At 39.0% G+C, this 12,063-nt stretch overlaps 1 protein-coding gene across 3 annotated transcripts in view; it reads left to right on the top strand.

Moving 5' to 3' along the window:
- The window catches only part of PLEKHH1 (pleckstrin homology, MyTH4 and FERM domain containing H1), a 67,697-nt gene that overhangs the window by 3,308 nt on the left and 52,326 nt on the right, over window positions 1-12,063 (top strand). For 2 of the 3 annotated variants that reach the window (XM_060762381.2, XM_060762360.2), the window contains exons 2-3: window positions 7,280-7,395; window positions 7,694-7,852. In XM_060762381.2, coding sequence (XP_060618364.2) covers window positions 7,727-7,852 — 126 coding nt within the window. In that variant the 5' untranslated portion in view covers window positions 7,280-7,395; window positions 7,694-7,726. The remainder of the gene's footprint in view (window positions 1-7,279; window positions 7,396-7,693; window positions 7,853-12,063) is intronic. The other variant, XM_060762371.2, reaches the window with a different exon arrangement.

Raw genomic sequence — 12,063 nt, 5'->3', positions numbered from 1 at the left:
AGGAAGGTTTGAAAGTTACCTGCTTGTGCATTTCTTATCTTCCTGGGCTCTTATAACTACAGAGATGTGATGCAACAAGTTGTGTTGCATGAACCTACATTAGAATGAGCAAGTAGTATGATTTTGGCAGCTGTGCTTGATTTCTGAAGTACAACACATTGTTGTGAACTGTGCTATTGCTAAAGCCAACTAAACTGGTGATAAAACTAAAGTGATAGAATAAGGATTATGTTAATTAACATGAGAGAACAATTTTAGTTATTTATTTAATGTTTAGCATTTTGTCATTAATGTGCTACTTTTGAAATACATAGATAGGTCAATCTATTAGAAAACTTCAATTGACGAATCAGGCTGATGTGCCATCCAGAATTCTATTGTGGACACATTTTCATAAGTACACTTGCATATTTGAGAATTAGAATTGCAGGCTTATGTAACACCCATATTTAGGAAGGTGCAGCTATTGTTGGAATTAGCAGCCTTCTCAAGCCTCCACTAGTTACTTGTTGTGTATATAATTGCTTACTGTATTGTATATATGTGTATTGGTATGCAATTTGACTTTAACTCTTTGTTGTGGGAGAGGCTGCAGACCATGTGATCAGGACTGGGCTTGTTCAGAACTCAGACTCCATTTTAGGAATACTTCAGTATTGTTTTGGTCTTCAGTAGGAATAGTATGCTTGAGAGACTTCAATGGACTTTCAGACTAGACAGAGACACTATTAGGCCTTCAGAACAGACAGATGCTTTGGACTGGTGATTATGAGAAAGATGGCCTGTGTTATCTATACAGAGAAACTACTTCAGCTCCTATTTGTAACTGGATTGATATGCAAAGGACCTGTATGCTGAATACACGAAGTTTGTGAGTAGATCAACTATGTTTCTTTTAAAGAAGTCTACTTATTTTTGTCTCTTGAGAGCATGATTTAAAGGGAAACATATTTTAAGGGAGAGTAGATGCTTTTGGGCAACTAAAATAACACTTCTGAAACTCTGCTGTATGAATGCTGGTGAATGCCATTTTCCCAAAAGGTTATGACTCTTAACAGGTAATGCTTTTACCAAGAGGTTATGGCATCATTTTTCAAAAGGTTGTGACGTCTAACAAGGTCACCCCATCCCAAAGATCATAAAATCTCCAAATGTTTCTGGAGATTTCCATTTCTCAAAAGCTATTGCTGCCCTATGTAGCAAAGCCAGCAAAGTGTCTGCTGCACATTGAGACCAATGTGCATTGCTTCTGATGTGGTATGTATTAGGCACCAGTGCACGTCGGGTATTCCTCCTGGTGTCCCTTTATACAACTTTGCAGTTCAGTAAAAGGGTTCCTTAGTACCCCTGCTAAATATAAATAAAGCTATACAACGTAACAAGTCATATAGAATTCCAGCAATTATTTTTAAGATTTATAAAAACAGATGCATTTTTCCCGTAGTTATAACATTTTAATTAGCATAGTTAAGTTTCTTGCATAGCAATTGTATTCCAAATGTATTTGATTGCTTAATCAGTTAATTGGCTAAAATGAAAGATCAATTGAAGAGTTCTTTAAGTGGGTGGCAGGATATGTAATGCATGTTTCTTAAGGTACCAATCAATATTCAACAAGATGTATACATATTGAAAAATACTGTGTAATGTTGAACAGTGTACAATACATAGTTTTGACTTTAAATGAGCGGTTATTAGGCACTGCTCTGTAATTGTTTGGTAAATAAAAAATATGCATTTTCAAAAATTACTTTTAAAATGTGAAGTGATAACAATTCCATATCAGAAAACTGGCAGTTCCAGAGCCAAAAGGAACAGTTTCAGAATGAGTCCTTTTACTATAATAAGTGATAACAGAGCTGTAAAACTAGATCTTTGATTACATTTTTGGCATTCCCTTCTAGAGAGATACATTCGTAGTGCAGAGTCCCTGCAAACGGCACAATACACAACTAGTCTAGCACTGCCAAAGCCAAGTGATATAGCATTGCAAAAGAAGGGGCTTGGTTTTAGATTAGGAGGAATATAATTTGTCTGAATTCTCCTAATTTTGAAAAATGAGCACATGGGAGAAGTAAAGCGATGCCAATACTTATCTAATCTTTGTTTAGAAATCTCTGATTTCTGTACATTTTCATTTCTTCTCTTAATGTAAGCAACAGCTCAAGTGTGTGTTTGATGTGTCTTCTCCCATGAGAGAAAACGGTTCTTACAGTATAGTAAATAATAGAACCAATGTTGTTCTCCTGTGTACAACAAAACACAATGTTTTTGCTTAGCAAAAGGGCTTAGGACAGTGGTTCTCAACCTGTGTGTTGCCAGATGTTTTGGCCTTCAACTCCCAGAAATCCTAACAGCTGGTAAACTGGCTTGGATTTCTGGGAGTTATAAGCCAAAACATCTGGGGACCCACAGGTTGAGAACCACTGGCTTAGGAGCTCATACTTTGGATAGCTGGTGGTCAGATCTCTAACTCTTGGGCCTCAAGATGGGACATACTAAGAGTCAAGCGGCCCCTGGGATGTCCTATCAAGACCCTGCAATTCAGTCCTTAATATGTTAAGTTGGAAGTGAAACCCATTGGGATCAGTGGGCCTTCTTTCCTGGTATACATAACATTTAAGATTTCAGCCCTGATAATAATATGATAGTGATCTCTGCTCAAAATTTTCTGAAGAATTACAAGTTACAGCAAGACAGCAGCCGCTTTGCTGAATTATCACATGACTTTCCTCCTTTCCCACCACACTCCCAATGGCAAATGGCCTGGAAAACATTTCTTTTAGAAATACAAATAATTGGCTAATGACCTCCTTTTTCAAAGAAAAGCCTTACCACAGTGTTCCACTGGGAGAGCAGCGGGAAAGCAGCAATATCATGTGATAAATCCAAAGCAAAGACACTATTGTCCTGCTGTAATTGTGATTTGCCTGCCTCATGTGATAAACTCTGAAGCGGTCATTATGCATCTATATTTAGCAGCAAAAGTGATCAGAAATAGAACAGCAGCTAATATTGTGGCATCTTGCCAAAACATTTCAATTATTTTTTATATGTGAGCATTAAAGTTCCAGAAAGCATCTAATGCATTTTCATGGCTTCCTTATAGACATTGCTCAAATGCACTGTGCATGCTAACAACCAATGAGATACTTGCATAAATCAATCTGCAACCTTTGGATTCCTACTTACTATTATTATGTATTACAACAACTGTTCCCATTGGATTCACTATACTAAGATCTGAATGTTCAAGCATCAATTATTTGGATTGAGTCTAAGAATTTAGGATTCAGTGAAATATCTTCAGATAATGTGGCACATTCTAATGAATATTAATTTTCCTCAATGTGCTATTGTGATTTTTATTTATAGTGACTTTACTGGAATTGCTCTAAGATAACGTATCATACAGGAACCTCTGTTGTTATTTCCTAGGGACACTGAATCTCAATTTGTCTTAGACTTCATAATGTTTTCCTTCTCTTTCTCTTTGATGCTCCTGAGATTCCTGCATCTATAATTCAAGTTTTCTTTTTCTCATTGTCTGGCATATTTAGTTCTAATTGTTTTGTCAGTTTGGTTATTAAAGTCTCATGGGGTTGTTATATTCCTAATTTCAACAACTTTTTAAAGTTGATATGTTACCAATTCTTGGTGGGTGGTAAATTATATTTGCATAAATGATATTGAGGGTGGTAATTTAAATGTTGATGAATTAATTATTTCTGCTTTACCTGCAAGCATTTCCGTGTGTTGATTAATTAATCACAATATTTTATAGAGTTTTCCATTTTTTGACCATTCTCCCAAGATTTCAGCAACTTTTTACATTTATATCCTTTTAGAGAGCAAGCAAAAAGGACGCCCAAAGATAATTAAAACAGACAAATTGACATGACTAAATATATTTTATACTGTGAATTAGTGATGTAAGGCCCTTCTGAAGCCTAATGAACCTGGCTTTATCTTTGCTCTCATTATCTGATTTGCTTGGACACTTCATAAACAAAGCTTTTACCACAGAAGGGTTTCTGTCATCTGTAAGGACACTTGGTATATTGTGTCTTCTGCCCACTTCAATTATATCATGGCCTCCTAATGAAGGGACACATTGGCCATGTGAATCTTAAGTGTACGCTAAGCAACAGGCCCTGTTATTCATGCTTCCTTAGCAAAAACCACATGCTAAGTGATTAAATACACAGTGACAAGCTGTTGGAAAAGACTTGCTAGCAAGTATTAGAGTCAGTGTGACTTGGTGACAGTGGTTCCCAACCCTTTTGACTTGTGGAGCCCTTTTTAGAATCAATTTCTATGGCGGAGCCCCTTAGGCCTACCCTATGTCTTACAAGTTAATGGTATTTAGAAGCATTGCATAAATGTTGTAAAGCAATGCTTTTGGCCTGGGAAGATTAGCCATTTACAAGAAATGTTGCCCAGAGGACGCCCAACTATATTTACTCAGTCTTCGAGGAGGCTCTTTCCATGTCCCCCAAAGAGGAAGATAATAACAAGGGAATGTAAATAATTGAGCAATGTCCAAGCAATGACATTGTATTTTAAAAACTTTGAAATTTACCATAATATCTCAATTTATTCTCAACTACTACCACTACACATGATATTGTCAAAACTTGGCCATATATTTTTAAAAAATTCTTCCAAAGTTCAATAAACCAAACTGTTTGCAGTACAACAGAACTAGAGTGCACAATAGTGCAACTGTAGTCCGAAATTAAGACGTAACATAAAATAACATATAAACATTTAGTGAGATACCTGTGGTTGCATTTTTTTTTTTGCACAGTGGCAAATTCAACTTAGCAAATTTATGTTCAGAATGTAATTTCTATTTTTCTTCTTTTGATTCTACTTTTAGTTTTATATCCTTTATTTTCATTCATTTTTATTTATTTTTATGTTCTTGGAGTGGCCATGGAGCTCCTGGGAAGTGCACACAGAGCCCTTAAGGCTCTGCAGAGCACAGGTTGAGAAACCACTGCTTGGTGGTCTAAATTCGAAAGCTGTGCTGGAGAGAAAAAGAGAATATGGAAACCAGAGAGGTTTGGATCATTTTCAGAAGATGAGGGTAATGAAAAATGTTATGCCTGTCTTTTCCCCAAGTGTTTTACATATTAAAATCCTGTTGGACCTCACAACCTCTGAGGTTGCCTGCCATAGGTGTGGGCGAAATGTCAGGAGAGAATGTTTCTGGAACATGGCCATACAGCCCAAAAAACTCAGAGCAACCCATTAAAATCATTGTTATTAACTGCTATCAAGTTGACTGCTATAAATGTGAGACCTCTAAGTCACTTTGTCTTTAACCAGGGCAGTAGCCAGAAAAAAATTTCAGGAGGGGTTGACATTTTCGGTGGGGGGGTTAAAAATTTCACCGGGGGAGGGGGTTGAAACCTGCCTTCTAGCTCACGCTGAAGCAAAAAGCACAGCAGGGGGCAGAGCAGCCTTCAATAGTCTGCAGCTCCGCCCGTCAACTACCTCCACCAAGTCTGGCCTCCTTAATGAGAACATTCAACACACACACCCCACAATAACAGTAATAATAATAATAAACCTTTATTTGTACCCCGCTACCATCTCCCGGAGGACTCGGTGCAGCTTACAAGAGGCCGAGCCCAAATACAACAGTAAAAACAACAACAGCAATACAGCAAAATAACTCAAAAACAAGGCAATAACATTAACAACACATCATGACGCAATTAAAATCTGTGGCAGGGCCAAATGTAATAATTAAAATTAAAAAGTGCTGGGCATGACCAGGTGAAAAGGGTAGGTGTTTGGAGGAGGATGGGCATGCAGTTATCCTGGCTGGGGCTTGCCTGATGTCCTTAGGGAGAGAGTTCTAGAGTCGAGGGGCCACCACCGAGAAAGTCCTATCCCTCGTCCCCGCCAATTGCACTTTCGATTCAGGTGGGATCGTGAATAGGGCCTCTCCAGCTGAACGAAGAGATCATATGGGTTCGTACACAGAGATGCGGTCACACAGGTAGGTGGGTCCCAAACAGTGTGAATAAATTGTCAATATTTGCCTGAGATAGTGCTTGCAATTCTGGAGGGACTCTTAATTTTTTGCATCTCATAGACTTAGCATGGGGATTTGGTTAACCAGTTAAAATTCATGAGTAAACCAGGTTTTAAAAAAAAATCTGAAACATTTTTTGGGGGGGGTTAAACCCCTAACCCCCCCCCCCCCTCGCTACAGGCCTGTCTTTAACAGTCCTGCTCTGGACTCGCAAACTCATGGCTGTGGTGTTTTCGTTTGAAACCTTCCACTTGAAATGCAGTCTTCCACTTTTCCTACTGCCATCTTTCATTTCCAATTTATGGTGATCCTAAAATGAACAGGATTTTATGAGATTAAGAGTGTGTCTTGCCCAAGGCCTCTCCAGTGGGTCTTCGTGACCAAATGGGGAATCAATCCCTGCTCTCCAAAGTCTTAATTAAATGCTCAAAGCTATACACGCTGGCTTCATTATTGTCTTATCTAGAGAGTCATATCTTCTCACAATATAAAATAATTACAGTATAGCTAAAGACATTCAAAATATTGACATATTATGTCTGCACTTGCCACATTATACTATGTAATAAAATTTGAAAAAATGTTCTTGGTTTGAAAGTGTTATTTCCCATTTAATTGTGTGGTATTTTGAAAGTAGTTGTTATACTCCAGAAACTTTGTTTTTGTAGCTTCCACAAACTACCATATGTTGAATTGGTTGAGACTCATTGAAAAGCTATAGCAAAGTTTTTGCAGTTTAATACCCTTCCCCCATGTTTTTATGATAGATCCAATTGGGAAATGACATTTATAACCCAGGAACAAAAATCGTGTTACATAGTGTTACAGTTTCTACTGGTTTATAGTGCACTTTTCAAGTCTTATGTTATGAGACTTGAGTCCCAAATTCCTCAGCACTTGATTATGGCACACTTGGTGACTACCAGTTGACTACCAGATTGGTGTAGTGGGCTGGCTCAACTTGGAAAAAAACATTGCTGTTGAGATGCTGAGGTCATCAAGTGATGGGCAAGCATGTATCATAAAAACGAGTAGTTCTCTTCTCTTTTATAACATTTAAAATATTTTCCACTGAGTTGACTTATTTTTTCCCTGACTGGAAATCCCCCGACTAAAATTCTGATTTCAATTTGTTTATTTCAGCTTAGGAAGTATTCAAAAGCATTCTATAGAAACTGAAGTGTCTCAAGAAATTCTGACAGCCCCCCCTCCCTTCTTTTTGTATTCTAGAAATCTATCACATTTGTAATTCCAGCTTTTCATTTTTGAACTGGGCACTGCTACCAGGATGGCTACAAAAAGCACTCTATCAACTTTTAAGTTGTTGACCACAGTTTCCCATTGAGGTATGTCTTGGTTCTGTTTCTTTGCTTTTAGCGATCCACTCATATACCCAGTTTGGAATTTGGAATTCCAACTCAAGATGGGCAACAGCCAATAACTCCATCCAATATTGAGATATATAGTTCAATATCAAGAATAATTGTGACTGCCATAGGCCAGCAAACATACAGGCATTCTCTTGTATTACTAAAAAATAAATATATTATTGGGAAGTAGAACCTTTTGCAATGTGAAGGCAGGAAACCTATCAAGACAACAAATATATGACAGATTTTTTTCTTCTTGATCTTACTCATTTAGGAATTTCTGAACAGTGTAAAGAAGGAGTTCAAAATGGCAGAGCTCACTGCAGAAAATGGCAGCTGCACGGACTGGCAGAAACGATGCTTTATGTTAGAGACACAGCTTTTCAAATTCCGCCTGCAGGCTAGTAAGATCCGGGAGCTCCTGGCTGAGAAGGTAAGGCAAAAGCCATGTATTGATCCAATATATTTTTGTTGCTTATTTTAGTTTGGCTTTACTTTGATTGTGTGGGTCATAGTAAATTGTGGCAAGTTCTTGGTGGTATGGGGATACCAAGCCACCTTGTCTCTCTCCTGAGGAATCTGTATAACAGCCAAATAGCAACCGTAAGAACTGACCGTGGAACAACAGACTAGTTCAAGATTGAGAAAGGCGTACGGCAGGGTTGTATGCTCTCACCCGACCTATTCAGCTTGTATGCAGAATACATCATACAATGTGCGGGGCTTGACAAATCCAAGGCTGGAGTTAAATTTGCTGGAAGAAACATTAACAAATATAGATATGCGGATGATACCACTTAGATGGCTGAAAGTGAGGAAGAGCTGAAGAGCTTTATGACCAAGGTGGAAAGAAAGTGCAAAAGCTGGATTGTGCTTAAACGTCAAAAAAACCAAGATGAATGCAACCAGACTGGCAAATAGAGGGGGAAAATGTGGAGGCAATGACTGACTTTGTATTTCTAGGTGCAAAGATTTCTGCAGATGTGGAATGTAGCCAGGAAATCATAGGAAGTTTACTTCTTGGGAGGAAAGCAATGACCAGTCTCGATAAAATAGTGAAGAGTATAGGCATTACACTGGCAACGAAGGTCTGCATAGTTAAAGCAATGGTATTCCCCGTAGTAACCTATGTGAGAGCTGGACCATAAGGAAGTCTGAGTGAAGGAAGATAGACGCTTTTGAACTGTGGTGTTGGAGGAAAACTCTGAAAGTGCCTTGGAGTGCAAGAAGATCAAACCAGTCGATACTCAAAGAAATAATGTCTGGCTGCTCACTGGGGGGAAGTATATTAGAGGCAAAAATAAAGTACTTTGGCTACATAATGAGAAGACAGGAAAGCTTGAAGAAGAGAATGATGCAGGGGAAAATTGAAGGAAAAAGGAAGAAGGGCCAACCAAGGACAAGATGGATGAATATTATCCTTGAAGTGACTGGCTTGACCTTGAAGGAGCTGAGGGTGGCCACAGCTGACAGAGAGCTCTGGCGCGGGCTGATCCAGGAGGTCACGAAGAGTCGGAAGGGACTGAATGAATAAACAACAACAAATTTTAGCAACTCTTGGACTTGAGTTGTGATTGGTAGAACGTTTGGATGGCATACAATAAGGTTGGTTGACTAATAAGCAAATATATTATATTTTCAGGACAAAAGACTATAGAAGCCATATAGTGAGGAACTACATTAAAAATCAAGGAGTAAATAACTGAATTGTCGTAATAGTCTCCCTTGTAAGCAAGATGATGCTCAAAGTTTCACAGCTATTTTCTCTCTGTATGTATCGAACACACAGACTACAGATTGTTCTCTGGAGGATGATAAATAATTGTTGTATATGAGCTACTGAGTAGCTGCACATTGCTGAGCTAAATGGACTATGTCCTGTTAGCTAAGACCCTACCTTCGCCATTTTGAAGACAATTTTGTTACTGTTTTTGAAATCCAAAACTATATTTTTTTACCTTATGTGTGTCTGTTCATTTCCAATCCCCCCTTTTAAAAATTCTTAGAAACCCCCAGCTAAACCCTAAACCATACCCCATAAATAATAAAAAGCATTAAAATCACCTTTTGAAAAAGGAACATGTTTGTTCAATCCCTGGTCTCCAGAACACCTGACTCAGCTCTGAAAAGGGAAATGAAGGCTCTGGAGTTAATTCAGTACAGGAATGGGTATCTAACTACACAACCCTTTGTTGAGATTAGGACGTAGTTTGGTTCAGTGGTCAGGTTACTCTGTAACTGGATGCCTGTCTTGGAGGGGTTTTTCCCCTCCTCAAAGGTCAAGGAGCAAGCTGTTATAGGATCTAGCAAAACAAAAGTTTTAACTATAAGGATATAGGTATGACCATGCTGTGTTTCAGGCTGGCAAGGCAGTTGAAAATATGATTTTACAGTTGTACTGAATGCTTATATTTCTTAAAGTAAGAGGTTTCAGAACTTCAAGTTTAAATGATCGCTCACACATTATTTATTTAGGACATCTTCCACAGAAATTATAAGGGATTATTTGATAATGTACTATCTAGTGGTGACTTTTGTGCCTCAAGGTGCAGAATGTGGTCAAGAAATGCTAAGGATTCACACATTTTGCAACAAGTTTTGACTGTGGAGGAGGAAGTGAGAAATTAATGGATGTGGGGGTAATCTGCAAATCTCCAGTATATATAGCACAACCATGTATCTGCGGGGAATACATTGTTGAACCTACACTGGAAACAGGAAATTGGTAATAGTGAAACCTATAGTGAACCATGAATAATAGTGAATACTATAATGAACCATGGGTAATAGTGAACCCTGTAGTGATCCATTGGTAATAGTGAACCCCTTAAAGGTAAGGTAAGGTTTCCCCTTGACATTATGTCTAGTCATGTCCAACTGTGGGGGGGGGGGGTTGATGCTCATCTCCATTTCTAAGCCGAAGAGCCAGTGTTGTCCGTAGATGCCTCCAAGGTCATGTGGCCAGCATGACTGCATGAAGCACCGTTACCTTTCCGCTGGAGCGGTACCTATTGATCTACTCACATTTGCGTGTTTTTGAACTGCTAGGTTGACAGAAGCTGAGGCTAACAGCAGGAGCTCACCCCGCTCCCCGGATTTGAACCACCAACCTTTTGGTCAGAAAGTTCAGCAGCTCAGTGGTTTATTCTGCTTTGCCACAGAGGGCACCTATAGTGAACCATGAATAATAGAAAACCCTGTAGTGAACCATGGGTAATAGTGAACCTTATTGAAATGAATGACTTCTGACTAAAGTTGCTATAGAGTCACCCTAGAGGACATAGCCAATTCCTGTACTAACCCAGTTCCAATATTTTATTGGATGTGGATTAGTACAGGAAGAAATGCCGTTTTATAGGATATGTAAAATAATATTGGGATCCGAGATGCTGTGTGTTGGGTGTCTTTGGAAACTAGGATGGCGACTTTTCTCCAACCTTCTCCCATTTGCATTCACCAGGGAATGGGGATAATATTCTGTTGATGAGTGACATGGCAGACTGTTGTCATGGCAACTTGATGACCCCATGGTAAATCGCGTTGTGGGGCCCCTCTGGGGAGGAAGGGAGCAGGGGACTGAATCCAATTAGTTTAAAAAGAGAAAAGGGGGGAAATACTTTGATTCTGACATGAATGCCTGGCTGGGCTTAGAAGTGGATCTATGTGCCTAGGATTTCCTGTGCACCTTTTCCAGAGGCCCAGAGGAGGGATAGTCGTGCTGAGAGTCAATACATCCTCCCACAGCAAATCTGGAAATGCCTCCATGAGCCTCACGCCATAGGGAACTGGCATGTACTTACACAGTTGTGCACACAAGGGGAAGGAGCCGTAATACTGTCTTGATGAGTGATATGTCAAACAGTTGCCATGGCAGCATGAAGACTCTATTAACATATCAACTCAAGACATGAGTCTTTGGCCACTGTTCTCATTTTGGAGACAGAAATATGGTGCCTTATTGTTCCAAAACCTGTGGAAAGAGAGAGTATGGCAAGCTAATGAGTGGAAAAACACTAGCCAGACTTGGAAAATGGTCTTTCAAGGGTTTCCAGCTATTTGCCGCTTGACTCAATTTGGCTATTAGTTCAACTACAAAATGTGATGTGTGGAAAGTACCATTTCATTTTTTGGCACATTGTTAATTTCTCCCTGGAGCTCCTTGAAGAATGCATGAACTTCAAACAGCATTATGAAGGTATAGCCTCTTCTTATGTAAAGCAAGACATTGAAACAAAGTAATAAAAAAGCGTATTTAATTTGGGGAAAAAGTGGAAGTGGAAACTTCCTACCTTTGTATCCTTCCTTTCTCCCAGTATGGGAACCAAGGCAACTTATAAAATAAATTAAACCAAAACATAGCTAAAGCAATACGCAAAAGTGTTTCAATTACATAAAGAATCCAATAAATTCACTTTAAACCAGTGGTTCCTAACCTTTTTTTGATCAGGGACTACCTTGACCAGGGACTACTTTGACCAGGGACCAATTTGGTTGGGGACCTCTCTCCAACATTAGTACCAAAAGGGTTACGAATCAATTTTTGGTCAACTTTAGATTCGGTTTGGTTATTTGGGGTGCTGATTCAGAAAATTGCATTGGATAGACCACATCCGCTCTAGTTTCTGATACAGAACATATGCCATC

Source organism: Anolis sagrei, chromosome 1, assembly GCF_037176765.1.
Source record: "Anolis sagrei isolate rAnoSag1 chromosome 1, rAnoSag1.mat, whole genome shotgun sequence".
NCBI lineage: Eukaryota > Metazoa > Chordata > Lepidosauria > Squamata > Dactyloidae > Anolis > Anolis sagrei.
Note: the sequence above shows the minus strand (reverse complement) of the source record. Positions and strands in the feature narration are given on the sequence as shown.